This window comes from Lactuca serriola, chromosome 4, assembly GCF_051521515.1.
Source record: "Lactuca serriola cultivar US96UC23 chromosome 4, Lser_US96UC23_V15, whole genome shotgun sequence".
NCBI lineage: Eukaryota > Viridiplantae > Streptophyta > Magnoliopsida > Asterales > Asteraceae > Lactuca > Lactuca serriola.
This window is the reverse complement of record NC_136411.1, coordinates 222,400,810-222,421,299: the sequence shown is the minus strand read 5'-3', so window position 1 is coordinate 222,421,299 and position 20,490 is coordinate 222,400,810. Positions and strand designations below refer to the sequence as shown.

The following is a 20,490-nucleotide window of genomic DNA, read 5'->3' as shown; positions in this document are numbered from 1 at the left end:
ATACTTTTGTTCTGTTCTAGTATGATACTGACCCTTTGTATTTATGGATGTGTGTGTGTGTGTGTGTATATATATATATATATATATATACTTAGTTAAATATTTTAGTATTTAAGAATATATATTCTTGGTCAGAGTGTTTTAATCCCAGTGTGTTTATAGTTCGTATATCATTTATGGGTTGATATACTTGATTCACTATAAAAAATTCTCTGATACCAATCTGACACACCCTAAAACCGAGAACGGCGGAATACGTTCTGGGGTGGACGACGTCATGTACAGTATCATAACAATGCATAATAGTAAAAGCAAGCAACAACATCCATTGCATTAATATAATAATTGTAATACAAGCGTGTTCTTTACAGTTTGTTAGACACCAAAAGTATAATCAAAATAAAAGATGAATCTTGTATATACTCCATCTTCTCAAAAGCTTCATCTGTACCTGTCTACTGATGTCCTGAGAATACAAGTTATTTTGAAAACGAGTATCAGCATAAAGCTGGTGAGTTCATAAGTATTTAGTGTCTTTGCTTGTATAAAAGTGTTTTCAATCATATAATATAAAAGCTGTTATCAAAGTTTGAAAATAGTGTGAAACCCTAGAAAATCCTATATTTTCCAGTAAAAGTAGTCTTCTACCAAGACTTGGTTATTTGTAAGTTTGATCCTTTGAGTGTGTAAACGTTTTCCCAATGAGACTACCAGCTATAAAAATATAGTTTTAGATTTCATTCATGTAAAGTAAATGGGTAAATAATGTTTTATCCCAGCAGTTTTACTGTCGGCTGAATGAAATAGAAATGCAGACTCCAAGTAGTGATAAGTGTACAATACACCTCGGGGAGTCTTTTTTACCTTTAATTCTATATTTATTAATTAGAGGTCCAAATGTGAACTCGTATGTAACCATGCTGATAAACGATCGAGTGGCTGATGACGCTCCAGGTCACACGTAGTGTGGTGACATTTTGTAATCCCTAGGCCTAGTCGGTTCGGACTGTAGCTAGCAGTCGCGATGTGGCAGTGTCTGTCTCGTATAGATCTATACAGATAATGCCCGCTCTCCCTCCAGGAGACTCTGGTTACATGGCAAAGGTACAGTAGAGTGTCGTATAGAGGAATACCGTGTCACATTCTGTTTTAGTGTATTCTCTTGTATTATAGTATAATGTACTTTTTAGTATAGTGTATTGAGTGTTCTCTTGTATAGTATATAGTATTCTCCTTATATAGTATTTAACATGTTGAGACTCATAATAGTACTAGCTATAGTAAGTGTCATAGTAATGGTAGAAATGAGCGTAGACCTTAACTATACCTATTATAGTTAAATAGAATGTATTATAGTATAATGTACATTTTAGTATAGTGTATTGAGTGTTCTCTTGTATAGTATATAGTATTCTCCTTATATAGTATTTAACATGTAGTGACTCATAATAGTACTAGCTATAGTAAGTGTCACAGTAATGGTAAAAACGAGCGGTAGACCTTAACTATACCTATTATAGTTAAATAGAATGTTGGTTGCATGCCTTTGATACACAAAGGTATTGAACTGAGCGAGTATTTTCATATCTAACACAAATATATACAATATATAACTAAGAATTTAACGACAGTCGGACAGATAACAATATACCCTAAGTCCACAATCAAACAAGAACATGAAGTAAGGCGAGCTATCAGTCCTAAGTCCTTCAAGTCTTACTTATATAAATATATTGTTGTAGATATAGTCTGGGAACAAAAAAAGTTTAAAAAAATAGTTTGGAAATAGTTTTATAACAATTTAACATGAAGATGAGTTTGAAAAACATTTAAAGCAAATTTTGTTGATAAAGCAGTTAAAAGTATAGTAAATCCTTTTTGGTTGCAAGTTATAAATCACATGTGATTGATATTATAACTTGTTAGATTCAACTTGTATTCCCCCTGTAAAAGCATTTAAAAACTTTTGAAAGGTTAATTAAGGGGTATGAACTCACCTGTTGTGAGTGGAGTGGATGAAAATGTCGGGTAGGATGCTAGGTGTCAAGTGAGGACTTGAACACACACACGGATCTTATATGAAGTTTGTAAGAGGGTTTTAAGACCCAAAAACACTAGTGTGTTCTTGGTGATTTGAAGATGCTTGAAGATCTAAGTAAAAATCAAAATCCATGGGTGAAAATGATGTATAAACACTAGATTTAGTGTTGTATAAACGAATTTAGAGAGGAAACACTTACATTTGGCGGATTTGGAAGGATGAATTTATGATGGTTGAGAGAAAAGCCTTGTGTTCTTAAGTGGAAAGTGTAGAAATGAAGGCAAGGGGAGTAAACTCATGCTATATGCATGAGTCTTGGGGAAGAGGGTGTTTACGGCCCAAACACCCCTTGTGTGGCCGTAAACACCTAGCTAAGGTGTTAGGTTGTTTTACTCGTCACACTACACTAATAACAACCCCACTTTTATTTAATCGTTTGATGAAAAATAAAATTAAACACCAAATGGACTTAAATCCGGCCAAAAATGTATTAAAAATATTTTTGACTAATATTTGAAATGTTTGGTTGCGGGAATTTTACAAATGAAAATTTATCACATCTATAAATAGGAATATTGGTATCAAATGTAACGTATTGGGCATTAAGTTATCTTATGATCAAGTCTATGTGTTTGTGCTTATAAGTTATACATATCATCATTCTTTTATATACTTTTGTTCTTAGGTTTTTTTTATTCGCATATTTTGCATTTTATAAATTTGCAATTTAGTTTATTGTTCGAGCTAAAGTATCCTAACTCAAAATTTAGTGTTAGCGATGAAGCATCGAGGGAACCAAGGATATAACTTCTACCATAGGTCAGATGGAACAAATAAACATTGACTACATGCACTTTACCCATTTATCATGCCACACTTGAACATTTCTTTTATGGCTTCCAGTTATGGAAAATGATGGAGAATGCCAATGTACAACAAACTACTAGTCAAGAATGTTATTCTTAGGACATAGATTTTACTTTTAAAATTACTTATGACATGATTCATGAAGTAATATCTAAGTACATTGTAACACCCTATTTTGTGATATTGTAGAAGTAAATGGGGTGTAGTTCTCCTTTAAAAAGAGTTGTTTGAATGATAATAATCCTTGTATATGTTGGTAAAATAATAAAATGAAAATTCATATTATTTTAAGTAAATTTTTTGACTTAGTACAAATAAGTTTTTAGGCAATAGCTGATATTCGAGACTATGAAAGCATGACAATAGAATCGGAATAGTTAAATTTAGATATGTAGACATGATAATTTAGGACACATAATCAAAAGTATCAGATAAAACGAAGTTTTTATAAGAAAGATATAGTCATTGAAAGTTTGGGGTTGAATTAGACTTAAGTTGATGGAAGGAAACTGCCTAATGTGGATTTTTGAGAGAAACACAATTGTGTAATGCAAAACAAGACAATGTAAGGTGAACGGATTGCATATACTTGATTTTTCTTGATTATAATGAAGTACAATGCCATTGTTGGTATATAGATAAAAAAAACCGTGTTTTGGGTTACACAAGTCGTGTAATATTGCCGAATCTTATAGAGCTTGATTAAAGCGTAAGTCGATCATTTATTTCCAGAGAACACTGTAAACACCTCTGAAATGTTCTAGAACAAGCTAAGAACGAGTTATTGTTGGTATTGAGCTTGGATTGAAGAAATTGGAGGAGAAATCAATTGAGAATACAATAACTAATCTTCATTGCTTGAATCAAATGTAAACCCTCTCACCTCTTTCATGAATTTTAGTTTTGATGGTTGAATGGAAAAGGGTTTATGAACCCTAACCTCCATGTGTTCTTATATAATGAAAATCTTGATAGAAAAGAACAATTAGAGAATTAATTACATAACTACTAGCTTAAAATCCTCAAACTTGTATGGAATTCTTGTTTTATGGATTTGGGGATTGGTAAATGAAACCCTAAATATGGTAAATTACTTGGAACTTAGAAGTAAGCTAATATGTTGATCAACTGATGTTAATTAAGGTTGTGGTGAGAAAAATTAAAAGAGATGAAATAATAAGTTCAAGCTCAAGTTATGTAAACATGGAATTGGTAATCAAGTTGGTTGGAAAATATTATGAAGCTAAGTTGTGTTAAGAAGCTACGTATGTGAATGAGTTTTGATACTCAAGTATCTTATGTTTTTTAACAGCATTGGAGGTTGAGGGTGATAAAGGACTCCAAGAATTAGAAACTCATCCTCAAGTAAAAACATAATGTGAGTAACCATGCATCCCTCTTTGATAATTGGTATCTAAATATGTTATTATTGTATTGTGTGAAAAATATCATTGTTGATAAACACTGTATGACATAGTAAACTTCTATAGTTGATTGTTGTGAAATAACATGATAGCTTTTATACTTGGTTGTTGTTGATTAATATGGGAAGATTTTGTGATTAAGATCCATTGTTAAATGTTATTAAACAAACATGGTAAGAATCGGTAGCTAAGAATCGTCATCAGTTGTCTTTATTAAGTACTAGTTAGCCTTAGTGGTTGAGAACCATGGTCAGCTATCTTTATTAACGCTCGATAAGCCTTGATTGCTCGTAACCATGTGGATTGTACGATCGAAAGAATGGATGAGATTTGTTATTACTTTGAAATTCTTATTTAATATTATGCGCCTCTATGTTGAATCAATGTTATGATGATTGTTGTATAATAATTGTTGAAAATCATAGCTAGTAGTTGCGAAGCAATAGTTGCTGAGAATCATAATTGATAGATGTTGAGTAGTGATTATTGAAAACCATAGGTGAGTATTTTTGAATATAATGGTAAAGTTATGGTTGGTAATTCTTGAAATTTATAATTGATAATTTCTTAAGACAATATAGGTCGTATCAGTTAGAAGAGTTAGAAGATTGACGTAATTGGAATTCTTGAAATGCTTTATGTATTTTTATACATGATATTGATTACATCTTTATGATTATCTTAGGGAGACATTTTATATATCTGATTAGCTCTAGTAGCTTATACATTATCTATTGTTGTGCCTTTCATAATCAAGTAAACCAAATAAAAATATAAAGCTAGTAGGTGAGGGATAAAAGAACCATTAGATGGATGGTAACACCCGGCTCATATCTTTATATAAACTTGTGATATATGATCCATTTGATAATTACTTGTATACTTCTAGTTAATATAAATGTACATCCAAATTATTTTGTAAATTTAATATGAAAATTTTTGGATGTACCGTGTATTAATTTGTCGGGTGTTACATCCAACTCGCTCCAATATTTTATATCTATCAACTACATGCAAGAATATATAGTCGCATCTCTATATAATATCCATCTCTTTGGATAATCAACTAAGACCCCACATCAGTCTTAATTCAATACTCTTATGAAGAATGTCCGACTGTTCAATTTTTCGAATACACAATTTGTTTCATATAAGTAAATAAACATGCAAAACCGAACAAAGTAATGGACTAATGAATATAATTGTTTCCAAAATATATTAATATTTCAACATAAAAATAATTATATCAGATAAAATACATATTGTATAAATTCCAACACATCAAAACAAGTAAATTAAATGCAAACAAATTGATTTCTAGTCTGATATAACTCTACAATAATACCAAGATGTTATCAACTCTACTGATAATACCTCTTCCTCTTGACACCTCATTGAGTGATAGCTGTGTTTAAAGATTTGGATTTCTCATGTCAAACTTCATCTTATTTAGTATGCCATCTAATCTCAAGATAGACAGAGAATTGAAAGGTAAATTTTGTAACACTTTTGTTTAGTTGACAAAATCAAAGAAATTGGAATTCTTGAGATTTCATTAAAGTTTTTTGTCAAGACGAATTGGTCATTCATGATCAAACATAGGTTTTATGTTTCATTTCGTATTTTTATTATAAAGACAAAAATATCATCTACCTCCTCTTTATTTTAATCATGATTTATTATATCAAAACATATTATCATCATTTGTCTCATACCACACCCATCCCCCAACCCTCACAAACATAGACAAGTATACCCACACATATACACCAACGTCAATTCCAACAAGCCCACATTCCAATTCCTTTGATAAATGTTATTCTTTCAAAAAAAAATTGCGAACCAAACTTTACATTGTCTATTATGTGAGCATAGATTCACCCGATCTCCCATAAGCCTTATCTATCTTAATGAAACCTAACCAGCGGTATATGTATACGTCATGTGAGCATATAGATGGATGTTCATTTAAGATGACCCTTGTTTTCAAAAACCTGCTCACCTAATGTGACAATTTGTTTTCAGTAAAAAAAAACACTATTACAACAGTGAGTTTTCCAACCATTCTCCTAACATGCCCACCTAAACTAAAATCATTAAACAGCTTATTGTCAATGAAACTAGACTGGATCATGGATTCCCCTTATTATATATAACTAAAATTCAAAACAACCCTTACAAGATAATCTTAACATGAAGGAGCACCAAGATTTGATGTGAGGCGTAACAGGTCACTAAAAACTCCACCTGCTGTAACTTCTGCTCCAGGACCCGGGCCCCGCACAATCAAAGGCTGTTTGTTGTACCTTTCTGTTGTAAAAGCAATGATGTTGTCAGAACCCGAAAGTTGCCCAAAAGAATGTTTTTTCTTGTATCTTCTTAACTCCACAACTCCTTTTTGGTTTGTTACATCCACAACCCCAACGTATCTCAACACCTGACAAAATCCAGTCTCAGTATCAGTATCAGTATCAGTATCAGTATCATTGTATATAACAAGGTAAATACATTTAAGTTATACAAGATAAAGGAAAAGCTACTGACTTCTCCTGCTTCCTTTGTAGCTTGTTGCTTTTCAGCTATGTCTGTGTCGAAAGATGGTAGCTACTGCAAAAACTCATCCACTGATGCAGTTGCTGACACTCAACAAAAAAGTTAAATCATTTATTCTTGATTTCAGATTCACAAATGTAAAATCAAGGTAAAGTGGTCATTTCACAAAGGATTTATCACGTTTCCTTAACTAGTTTGGAAATATAGTTTTAGGGATGAAAAAAAGTTGGATGTTCTTTTCAGGGACTGTTTTTGTAAAACTTGAAAAAAAGACGGAGGCGAAAAGTGTATTCGACACTGTTATTTATATTTTTGGTCCTTGTGTTAAGGTGTTCTTTTGCAATAATTGTCCTTATTTATGATTTTGATTTGATGATGTTTTTAGTCCTTTCATATAAAATAACTACTTTTCCCCTTGGGTAAATTATTTACTATTTTATCGTGCTCTTTTTCTCTTAACCATTATTTTCAATTGTTTGTTTTTATGCAGTGTATTATCATTTTTTTCAAACAATCATAGGCCGGCTATATGTGTCTTTAAACATTAATGGTGTTTTTGTAAAAAAAAAAAGTAATTAAATTCTTACCTTTAATTGATCTGGCACAAGGCTCGGGATATCTGTATCTGAAAGTTCAAGATTTAAACCACATTCTCTAACAAGAATTATCACCTGCAATATTGGTTCACCATTACAATTTATAATTTCAAATTTAAAACACGAGATTTTATTTAAATATCTGTATAGAAAATAAATAAAAATAAAAATACAAAAATACATTTCTGGCAACATCTGTCCTAGCAAGATCATCCCTGGGGTCAGGCTCAGTGTAACTTGTTGCTTTTGCCTCCATCACCACTTCACTAAAGGCTCTTGCATCAACAAAACTGTTGAATATATAACTCAATGTCTCATTGCAATCACATAAATAAATCTCTCTCTCACTTATGATTTTAAAATATAACGGAGGGTATAATGGTCTTTTAACATATATATATAAATACGAGAATTGACCTGAAAATTCCTTCAATGCGTATTAATCTTATCCCATGTTTGAAGTAAATCATGTAAAGTACGCATGATTGGAAGACCAGCTCCAATAGTGGCTTCATAAAAGTAATGAGTAAATGATTGCCTTTGAAGAGCTCTCAGCTTCAAATACTGCATTGAGCAACAAGAATGAAGAAAAAATGGAATGGAATGAGTGATTACATTTCATAGTCAATAGTGTTACCTTATCAAGTGGTTCGGAATTAGCCTTCTTGTTTAGGGTGATGAAATGGATTCCTTCTCTCAACCAGTCATGGTAGTGATCTGCTACATCAATAGTTGCCCCCAATCCTCAGGCCCACGAGAGGGGATACCCCTGTAAGATCCACACATGCGTGTTTCCCTTCGACCCATCCAAAAATCAAAATGTCATCCGGTCTGAGGGTTGACCTTCCTCCTGTCGGGTCAGTCAAGAAATTAACAGGTGCCTCTTTCTTAACGAAAACCCCGGCACACTTAAATATGTCAAACAAAACATCCCTAACCATATCATGCCTGTATTTGAACCCCGTGACTTCTTTACAGTGAACTACATGCTCTACAAAAGAGTCCAAACATGCCTTGCGACACACAGGACGAATCTCGTCAGCTAGGAGTATGGGAATCATGAGTCGATATTTGAGAATAGTACGATACTCCTTGGGAAACATGTGTTGGCGAAGCCCATCTATAGGGATAGCCAGAAGAAAATCTTGAGCATGTGGTGCACGTAAGCACTAAAAAACCGCTTTCTGCCGAGCCGTCATGTCGAGATGCACTTCCATATCTTGGACAATTTTACGGAAAGGGGCACTCGCCAGTGTATTCTGGGATTTAGGGGGGCGGTGGTGTCTTTAGTATTAAAATTCTTAATCTCAAAATCTGGAAGCTTGTTGTGTGACAACCCGGAATTTTCATTCGGTCAAACCCTAAAAGTCAATCATTTCATATGATAAGTCAAGTTCACTTTTATTAGTTTTTAGTAAATTTAAAGTTCCTTTGATTATTTTAATAATTAATCTTTAAACGAATGGGTGAAAGGATGTGCTGACTCAGATCTTGAAAATTTCTAAACCGCAAATACCACGTAGCTTAGAAGTTCACGGCCAAACTTTAATGTTTGGGCCGTAAACACCCTCAAAAACCGTAAACTCATGCCTTAAGCATGAGTTTACTCCCCAAAGTAGATCCAAGTTAGTATAACACTTAATCTAGTGACATCCAAGTTTTTGCTCAATATCTTGAATCTAGTAAGTGTTTCTAGCCCTTTCAAGTTAGTATAACACTTAATCTAGTGATTGTACATCTTTTCATCCATCCATTTATGTGTTTTGACTGGATTTCCAAAACACCAAGAACACACACTAGTGTTCTTGGACTTTAAGTTCATTTCAAGCTTCCACAAAGTAAGTACTTCTATCCTAGAGTCATTTAAAGCTTGCTATACATATTTATACCAAGGAAAAGTCCCAAGAACACTAAGAATAAGGTGTTCATGGTTTTGGGAGGCTCCCAAAACCGTAAACACCAAGTTTAGTGCCAAAGGGTGCTTTAGTGTGTCAGGATTCTTCACAATGCCTTAGGGACTTGTCTAGATCCATGCTTGATGATTTTATCACACAAAAAGCACAAAAACCTCACATTTATATATGTTTACGGTTTGGGGATCTCCCAAAACCGTAAACACCTTAAAAGTTGTATAAATGTCCCATATTCATTCCTTATGCCTAGAATATAACCTAGGCTATTACCTTGAAGTGTTTAGGACTTGAAAACACCAAAACACATAAGTCCATGAGAGTTTACGATAGTAAACTCATGGAGAAATGGTACTTAGACCGTAAACTCCATTTAGGAGTGTTTTGATGCCACACAACACTTCCTAAGGCTAAATCATGAAGTAGGAATGCTTTGAATAGCTTAGAAGACATCAAAACATCAAATGGTCAAAAGGTTAGGAGCTTACGACCGTAAAATCAAGAGTTTATGACCGTAAACTCAAGGGGTGTTGGTCTTTAGGGAGTAAACTCATTTTAGGAGTGTTCCTTGAACCCCAAACACACTAGCCTTTCCCTACAACACTTAGATGCAATCCTTGAGACTTATAACACTTGTATAAAGTGTTTAACATGTCCTAGGGTGTGTTGACTTTGTTTATTAGTTTTTTAAAGACTAATTGGATACATATATATGTGATATTATATGTTAACTAGGATCATAGAGTGTGTTCAAGACTTCACTTGACACCTAGCATCCTATTTGAGTCCGTTCATCCCAACCACTTACTACAGGTGAGTTCATACCCCTTAATCAATGTTTTAAATGTTTTTAAATGCTTTATGGGGGGATACAAGTAGAATCATGCTAGTTAGTATATCAATCACATGTGATTAATAAGCAGCAGTCAAATGATTTGCTACTCATTAGCCGTTTTACCAAACAGTTTCCTTCAAATGATTTTCATAAACATTTTATATGTTTAAAACTCCTTATTAAACTGTTCATTTTACACTGTATGTTTCATATCAAACTCATTTACAATTGTGCTTCAAACAAATGTTTCTTTATACTTAAACTGTTTTGTCAAACGCATGCTTTCAACCCGTTTTATAGGCTGACATCATGTCGACCTTTTCTTACATAGTAATCATGTTCAAAAGGTTTTACAAAACTTATTTTATGCTTTTATATTGTCAATTGCATTCCTATATATGTATAGTTATATAAGAAATGTTTAAAGGACTTAGGAAGGCTATCCGTCCTATTTCCTTTTCGCGCTTGAGATGTGGTCTGGTGGGCTATCGGGTACCCGTCCGAAGGTCGTTTAACTATTCGTGATATATCATGTGTACATATATAGTCATAAAAGGTTCTTCCATTCAGTTCAATACCCTTGGGTAGCAAGGGTATACATCCATGTTCATACGTACCAGTTATATTACTAGTAAGCTACCATATGGGTAGTTTAGGAAGATACTAATACTAATACTAGAACAATGAATCATACAAAGAGTCAGTTCATACATGAGTCATAATACATAGTGAAGAGAAACAAACATAATACATAGTGATGAGAAAAAAACATAATACATAATGAAGAGAAACAAACATAATACATAATGATGAGAAACAAACATAATACATAGTGATGAGAAACAAACATAATACATAGTGATGAGAAACAAACATACATGCTAGATAAAGAGAGAACACACGATACAACTAGCACACACAAAACATTACAATACACTACTATACTATTACATGATTACGATTACATGAGTATGTTTACGTAGAGACGTTTACATGAGTGTGTTTACATATACGATAATAGAACAGACATCACTAGGTGCTATAGCATGGAACGATTTCAGGATCTAACTATACCAATGAATCACAACGCATTGTGATAGTTATATTGGGTATAAGTGATCATAGTAATGTGGATGTTCATGGCTTGCAGTTATGCAGGGGTCGTGTATGGGTCGCAAAATCCCTTTGACAGGGGAGCGTCTAGCCTGGGATTTAGCTATCACATTATGCCTTATCCCTCAAATAAGGCAATACTAGTATAGAAGTAGTCACTTTTTACAAATACTACAGTACTTACAAAATTACCATAGACTTAAGGTAATTAGTACGGTTGTAGTTCGATACTACACCATAGTACTATTCATTTTCCCATTACATTCACTTCGTGAACATTCACACGATGCACGGTAATGTAGAAACTATATTTTTGGTTAATGATAGTCAGATTTGGGAAAATACACACTCTTACAAGAGACACACACACAGATACTAGATGCCTTGGTAGAAGGTTACTTTTAGTAGGAAATATATGGTTTTCTAGGATGTTCAAAACGTTTTCATACTTACAGTTCATATAGATACAAATACTTACATTTTAAATACATACAAATACTTACATACAAATTAAGACACTAAAATACTTATGATCTCACCAGCTTTAAAGCTGATACTCTCTTTCAAAATAATTTATATCCTCAGGTCAATAGTAGACAGGTACCGATACAAGGTTTAGAGAAGATGGAGTTTGTTCAAGACTCATCTTTCATTTTGATTTATACTTTAGTGTTTATCATAATTTGATAGAACACACTTGTAATAAAATTATATTATTAATGCAATGGATGATGTTGTTTCTTGTTTACTACTTTTCATTGTTGTAATACTGTACATGACGTCCTCCACCCCAGAACGTTTTTGCCGTTCAATGGTTTTGGGGTGTCACATATTGGTATCAGAGCATTGTTTATAGTGAATTAAGTATATCAACCCATAAAAGATATACTAACTATAAATACATTGGGATTAAAATACTCTGACTAAGAGTTTATACTTTAAATATTTAAAATATTTAATTAAGTATATGTACGTGCATTCATACTAAAATCAATGTCACAAAGACAGTACAAAATTATTACGATTGTCGCGCAACACAAGTAGACTTAGAGACATATGGTCAACCTTGGGAAGATGTAGCCTGATCAACTACATTATCCGAGAGGTGACTAGCATCTGCCTAAGGATGGTTGTGAGGTTGCAACATGTCTAAAAACTTATCAACACTACCACAATAAGAACAGTAGAACATAACATTAAACTTAAAACACTATAGGAGTATTTGGTGTTACTATAGGTACTTTATACTTGAGAACTAAAACGGGATCTTCATTACTAAGTTGATAGTTGCTAAGTTGATACAATAAGGCTATACGTAATTAGGATGTTTTAGACTTAGAATCTGTGAAAATTTTACTTTACCCGTATTCTGTGTGAATTTGGAGTTAAGGTCACTTATTAGAAGGCCTATCCTGTTTCGATTACATATAACTGGTATGCACTTCACAAATAGCGATGTAACTAATAAAGATTTTCTAAATAATTATCTAGATAGTTCGTCTAATAATTATTTTTTACCCCAATTCTCGCGTAGATAACATGGCTGGACTCCATCCCCACGACAACCAGTATCTTCCGAACGAAGTCATTGCTGGTTGGTTTGGAGAAGAACCAGAGAATGATCATCCTATCCCTTTGAATGATCACCATGATGAAGACCTTTCGGACGGTGCTAACTCCGAACCCGAGGTTGAGAACCTTCCCCAGGCAGCTCCTGTTCCAATTCCTAACACTCGTCCGGCTTTTCAAGGCCCGACGCCTCAGCGGGTGGAATGCTTGGAAACATGGAGCCAAGGACAAGATCAGTCCATGACATTTAATGGCGACCGAAGCTTTTATGACCTAAGCAATGGGGGCTCAGCAGACAGAATCTTGCCAATCTTGGTCCGCAGAGTAGCCCAAAATGATATTCAAGGCAGGACAGCCCTACATCAGATCACAGAAGTTGTCGTCGATACGAGAATGCATACCCTCCGCACCATTCGTCTAGAAGATGCTCGTGAGAGATCTGAGAGAAACCATGAAACCCTACTGCAAGCACTGGTTGAATCACGAGCCGAAGTCATAGAGCTCCGAGTACGCCAAAGGGTGTACAAAAGACACCTACTTCATGTGGAACGTCAACTGGCTAAACTGAGAGTTCACCAGAGGGATGACCGTCGCCAGTAGTAGATGCTTTACGTTGTTTTCCTTGTTTAAAAGAAAATCGTTTTTCTGTCTATGCCCGATGTGGCATTTTCTATGAAACTATCTTGTACTATAAGTACTTTTGGTTAAGTCTTTTATGCTGTCAAGGACTATCTTCTCTAGATATGATGTCAGACCTTTTACAAGGTCATTCTCCCGAAATTTTACGTCATGATTATCAAAGATATTGACAGTCGGCTAACTTCTGTGTCATTCTTTATTCAAGTACTCTTATCATACTTTCATTGGAGTCTATCTGAAACATGCTTTAGTCAAGGCATTGCACTATAGTAATCTAGCTCCGGAGACATTTCCAAGTCTCTCTTAGTGGTTGGATCATGTTATTCACCAACCAACGATACCTCGGCTTGAACGACAAACGTCTTGAGATCATTCTACGAACTTACTTCCACTCATTACTAGGACTGCATCATAGGGATGTAGGTCAAACTTTCGAGAACATACTCTTACTCTTTACTTGAGCAAGCGAAGTACATCTAGGGTCAACCAGAATCGCTCACAAAATCCTTATCTTTCGTGTTAACAGAATCATGCCGTCATCCAGAAACAATCAGCCGAACAACGACACCTCTGCCTTTCCTATGGACGTCGCTACTTTTCAAACCGCAGTTACAGCTACCGTGATGGCTGTCATGACAGCTGTCCTTGCGCATCGTAGAGCTATTCGCAAAATCAAAGCTGCCGAAGGGGTTGAAAATCCCGATTGTGGTATCGATCCAGGAAGTCATCAAACAATAACAGTCGCAGGCTCACAAAGCCACAACTCAGAGCTCAAGAAACGGAAACGTCAAGCCCAAAAGGGATGCAAGCAATATGAGGGAACACTCCCGAAGTGTAGCAAGTGTAGATATCATCATAATATAGCCTGCCGAGTGTTACAATGTATTAATTGCACCAGATTGGGACACATTTCCCGTTACTGTGGAACCACCACCACTAGAGCCAGCCAAGGTTGCTATTATTATGGTGAGACTAGGCACTATAAAATAAATTGCCCAAAAAGAAAGAAAAATGAAAACACCTGCGTCCCCATAACTCCTACTCAACACTTCACTTCCACTACCGAGGTTGGCACTAGCCAGTTATGTCATTTATGTGGGGAGATGGGAAATCTCAAGAAGGACTGTCCAATAACAAGGAACTCGGGCACAGATGGGAAGATTCTCAGGATCACAGCTGCAGGAGAACCTGCTCCGGAACCACATTAATGTAATTTAGGCGTTTTACTGTAACAGACTTATAAACCATCCAAAACTAGTGCAACTAGAGTCTTATATTTTGCGAGATCCCGTCCGTTTACGGATGCTCGTGCTGCGTATACTTGTCTTTTGTAGTATACCTCATTCGCAGCAATGGTCTTGTAGTAAGTCTAAAGTACTGTAACTCTGTTGATGGTTGCACGGTTGTGTGTTTGTCTGTAACGCCTTATGTTCAAATCTAATATCTTTAATTTTCCTTATGATTCCAACATTATCATACAACTAGGTTCAATTTGATCCGCACCATACCAGCTTCATAAGTACATCTCTTTCTTAGTAAACGTCTTTTTAACGAAGCCGTCATATCAGAACACAGAAGTACTCATGCAAGGAGTACCTCATAGTTCTTTTCCTTTCCGAAGAAATCCCTGCAGTACCACTCGTATAGTACATCAAGTTCAATCCAAAGATCCATACAGTTGATCTGTCACTGAAGAATGTATACATAAGAGTGATATATAATCAAGGTTCTACAGGTTTAGAAATGATGATTCCACTTTAACTTCTTTTTCTTCGATGGGATGTGAGCTTAAAGAAAAATCAGTTATTCGACTACCTTTTCAGTCTTAATTATATACGACTCGTATACACGAGATTGTGATAGTGAAACCATGTATGAATTCTAAATGTGAACTTCAGGACGGACAACTGCCCAAGACTACGAGTAATCGCATCGTCATGTGAACAAAATTAGAACCCAGTATGATTTTTGTAAACAGATTGCCCTATAGTCTAAACACCTACGGAGATACAAGAACAACCCAGACAACATAGCGAACTACACAGAAAAAGAATTGGAAGACTAGACTTCTCACCTAGGAGAACTCCGGTCTTATTCTTCCAGAGATCGACGGATTGCATCGTATGTACCTCGGCTATCGAGGACTCCATCAAGATTTTCCATTAAAAGTCGTTGTCTCTGCCTCACATAGATGAATTGGTTGAGCAAACGCAAAGAAAAAATTATTTTCATAAATGGATCTGAGATCCGAATATCACCAGTTCGATTGTTAGGGAAGGATGTCCTGAAGACTACCTTCCGAACTCGATGCGGACACTTCGAGTCCGTAGTGATACCCTTCAGATAAGACCAATACGCCCATAGTATTCATGAGCTAAATGAGTATGGTACGTCTTTCTTACTTGGATCAGTTCGTCATTTCTCCATGTAATGACTTACTTATCTACCCTCGTAGTAAGAAGGAACCCATGGAGACATTACCCTCGGAGATACTTTTCGCAAAATTCTCTGAACACGAGTTTTGGAATTGAAGAGTCAAAATTTCCTAAGACACACTATTAGTGATGTGGAAATTCTTGAGTACTTTGTCAATTTATCAAAACTGTCGAGAATTTGTCGACACCAGAGATGCCGACATAAATTCGCCAAATTCTAGGTCTTACAGACCTACTGTCATAGTTCATCCAAAACTCCTCACAAATCACAGAAACCCTTACAACTTTGACCCAGCAGGGGGTGGGCCTTGATTGGGAAGTTAAGCAAGAAAAAGAAACCTTTGAGATTCCAAGTGAGAGACCAAGTTCTTTAGGAAAACTCACTCTGGGAATGGATTAATACGCTTCGTAAAGCATGGAAAGCTAAATCTAAGATAGTTAGGACCTCCGAGATTCTTACTAGAATCGGTCTTGTACCTCACAAACTAGACCTACTCCGCGAACTCAGTAACGTACATTTTACCCTTCGCGTCTCGATCTTGAAACTGTACCTTTCCCTTAGGACTCTCGTAAGACCACTCAACGAGATCGAGATTAACGAGATCCTCTCCTTCGTGAAAGAACCGTAGTGACCCTGGACCGAGAGGTCAAGCGGACGAAGCAACGTCGTCGCCCGCTAGTGAAGGTTCGTTGGGATACCAAACGAGAACCCGAATTCACTATTGAGCGTGAGAACCAATCGATTAGGAAGTTTCCACCTCATGACTCGATCAGTCATACCTACTTCCTTACCTAAATTCTAATTTCGGGACAAAATTCCCTTTAACAGGGTGACAATGTGACAACCCGGAATTTTCATTCGGTCAAACCCTAAAAGTCAATCACTTCATATGATAAGTCAAGTTCACTTTTATTGGTTTCTAGAATATTTAAAGTTCGTTTGATTATTTGAATAATTAATCTTTAAACGAACAGTTGAAAGGATGTGCCGACTCGGATCTTGAAAATTTCTAAACCTCGAATACCACGTAGCTTAGAAGTTCACCGCCAAACTTTTATGTTTGGGCCATAAACACCCTCAAAAACCGTAAACTCATGCCTTAAGCATGAGTTTACTCCCCATAGTAGATCACTTTTCATTTTTACCCAAAAGAGTAAACTCCAAAAACTCTCTCAAGTATCATCCAAGTTTTTGCTCAATATCTTCAATCTAGTAAATGTTTCTAGCCCTTTCAAGTTAGTATAACACTTAATCTAGTGATTGTACATCTTTTCATCCATCCATTTATGTGTTTTAACTAGATTTCCAAAACACAAAGAACACCAAGAACACACACTAGTGTTCTTGGACTTTAAGTTCATTTCAAGCTTCCACAAAGTAAGTAATTCTATCCTAGAGTCATTTAAAGCTTGCTATACATATTTATACCAAGGAAAAGTCCCAAGAACACCAAGACACACGGTGTTCACGGTTTTGGGAGGCTCCCAAAACCGTAAACACCAAGTTTAGTGCCAAAGGGTGCTTTAGGGTGTCTAGACACTTCACAATGCCTTAGGGACTTGTCTAGATGCATCCTTGATGAGTTTATCACACAAAAAGCACAAAAACCTCACATTTATATGTGTTTACGGTTTGGGGAACTCCCAAAACCGTAAACACCTTAAAAGTTGTATAAATGTCCCATATTCATTCCTTATGCCTAGATTCTAACCTAGGCTATTACCTTGAAGTGTTTAGGACTTGAAAACACCAAAATACATAAGTCCATGATAGTTTACGGTAGTAAACTCATGTAGAAATGGTCCTTAGACCGTAAACTCCATTTAGGAGTGTTTTGACGCCACACAACACTTCCTAAGGCTAAATCATTAAGTAGGAATGCTTGGAATAGCTTAGAAGACATCAAAACATCAAATGGTCAAAAGTTTAGGAGCTTACGACCGTAAACTCAAGGGGTGTTGGTCTTTAGGGAGTAAACTCTTTTTAGGAGTGTTCCTTGAACCCCAAACACACTAGCCTTTCCCTATGTCACATTCCAAATCCATTGAACGGCGGAAATGTTCTGGGGCGGAGGACGTCATGTACAATATCACAACAATGAAAAATAGTAAACAAGCAACAACATCATCCATTGCATTAATAATATAATTTTAATGCAAGTGTGTTCTGATATGTCTAATAGACACTAATGTATAAATCAAAATGAAAGATGAGTCTTGAACGAACTCCATCTTCCTTAATCCTTGCATCGGTACCTGTCTATGATGACCTGAGGACACAAGTAATTTTGAAAGAGAGTATCAGCTTTGAAGCTGGTGAGAGCATAAGTATTTTAGTGTCTTAATTTGTATGTAAATACTTGTATGTATTTGAAATGTAAGTATTTGTATGTATACGAATTGTAAGTATTGAAAATGTAAAGGAACTGTATGTATGAAAATGTTTGTAAAACAACTGTAAACGTTTGAAAAGTCCTAGAAATCCCTATGATTCCTATTAGTAACAAAAGGAGTCTTCTACCAAGACTTTAACTGTTCTCAATGTAGTCTTCTACCAAGATTTAACTGATCTGAATGTAGTCTTCTACCAAGACCTAACTGTTCTGAATGTAGTCTTCTACCAAGACCTAACTGTTCTGAATGTAGTCTTCTACGAAGACCTAACTGTTCTGAATGTAGTCTTCTACTAAGACCAAGCTGTATTAGTATTACCCTTTGGAACAAGGGCAACTAACAATGTTAACTGAAGACATTCGTAGATGTACATTTACCTCTGTTGCTAACAGCTGGGTATAGGAATAGTCAGTCCCCAAAAGTATACCTGTAATGGTATCAACCGTTGACATCCGTGGATGTGCTTTTACCTCTGTAGCTAACAGAGATTCTAGGAATGGTCAATCCCGCAATGTATCCTTTGGTACTAGGATATTAAATCCAATCTATCTCTTCGATTATGTGATTGAATCACAAGATAAAGATAAGAATGAGCATTATATAACCGAATCTATACATATAAAATGTACTAGTAATCCTTGTAAGTGTACTCATGTAAATGTGATCATGTGACCATATCTATTGTAATAGTTTGGTAATGTACTTTAATGTTCTAGTTGTACTATACGTGCTCTCTATCTAGCAAGTATAGTAATGTACTGTAATGTCCTAGCAAGTATTGGCTCATGAATGAACTGACTCATTGTATAGTATCGCGTTCTAGTAATAGTTCTTGTATCTTTCTAAACTACCCATCTGGTAGTTTAGTAGTAATCTAACTGGGTCGTATGAACATGGATGTATAACCTTGCTACCCAAGGGCATTGGATGAACTGGAAGTACCTTTTATGACTATATATGTACACATGATATATAACTAATATTTAAATGACCTTCGGACGAGTACCCGATATCCTATCAGACCACATCCAAATCGAGGAAAAGGAAACAAGGTGGATAGCCTTCCTAAGCTTTTTAAACATTACTTATATAACTATACATATAGAGGCATGCAATTTATAATATAAAAGCATAAAATAAGTTTTGTAAAACCTTTGAACATAATTATTATCTAAGAAAAGATCGACTTGATGTCAATTTATAAAACGTTTTGAAGGCATGGGTTTGATAAAACAAATTTAGTATAAGGAAACATTTGTTTGAATCACAATTGTAAGTAAGTTTGAAATAAAACATATGGAGTAAAATGTACAGTGTAATAAGGAGTTTTAAACACATAAAGTGTTTATGAAAAACATTTGAAGTAAACTGTGTGATAAAACGGCTAATGAGTAGCCAACCATTTGAATGTTGCTTATTAATCACATGTGATTAATATAATAACTAGCATTATTCTACTTGTATCTCCCCCCATATAACATTTGAAAATAGTTAAAACCTTGATTATGGGGTATGAACTCACCTGTAGTGAGTGGTTCTGATGAAAATGATGGATCGGTTGCTAAGTATCAAGTGGTGACTTGAGTACACCCGCGAATCCTATTTAGCATATATTGGCACATATATGAATATAATTAGTGTTATGAACAACTAATTAATGAATTGGGACCACCTTAGGGACTAGTGAACACTTATATTGAAGTGTTACAACCATAAATGCTTGTACGAAGGGTTAAAAGGCTATACAAGGGAGTGTATGGCCAAAATACCCACTATATGTGTGTGTGCAGCTAGGTGTGCGGCCAACACATGTGTGCGGCCAGGTGTGCTGCCAGAAGCGTGTGCTGCCAGAAAACATGGTGTTCTTCATGTTCTTCGTGTTCTTGGTGTTCTTGGTGAAAGATGTTACCTTTCCGGATGATACTTGAGAGGATTTTCGAGTCCTAGCTTTGCAAGAGTGTAAGAAATGATCAAAATGACCAACGATAGTACTTATAGGGGGTGTGTGCAGTTGAAGGTGTGTGTGGTTGGCCTGTGTGCAGCTGGCTGGCTGCACACTCTAGTGTGCGGCCGCACACACCAAGTTTTGTGTGTTTGGCCCATGTTTCTAATGC

General features: G+C 35.4%; 1 protein-coding gene across 1 annotated transcript in view; it reads right to left on the bottom strand.

Moving 5' to 3' along the window:
* Positions 1-6,520: 6,520 nt before the first annotated feature.
* The window catches only part of LOC145099198 (bifunctional aspartokinase/homoserine dehydrogenase, chloroplastic-like), a 37,276-nt gene continuing 23,306 nt past the window's right edge, over positions 6,521-20,490 (bottom strand). The window contains exons 12-15 of the mRNA XM_079036790.1: positions 7,663-7,771; positions 7,473-7,556; positions 6,877-6,936; positions 6,521-6,769 (exon numbers count right to left, since the gene is read on the bottom strand). Coding sequence (XP_078892916.1) covers positions 6,521-6,769; positions 6,877-6,936; positions 7,473-7,556; positions 7,663-7,771 — 502 coding nt within the window. The remainder of the gene's footprint in view (positions 6,770-6,876; positions 6,937-7,472; positions 7,557-7,662; positions 7,772-20,490) is intronic.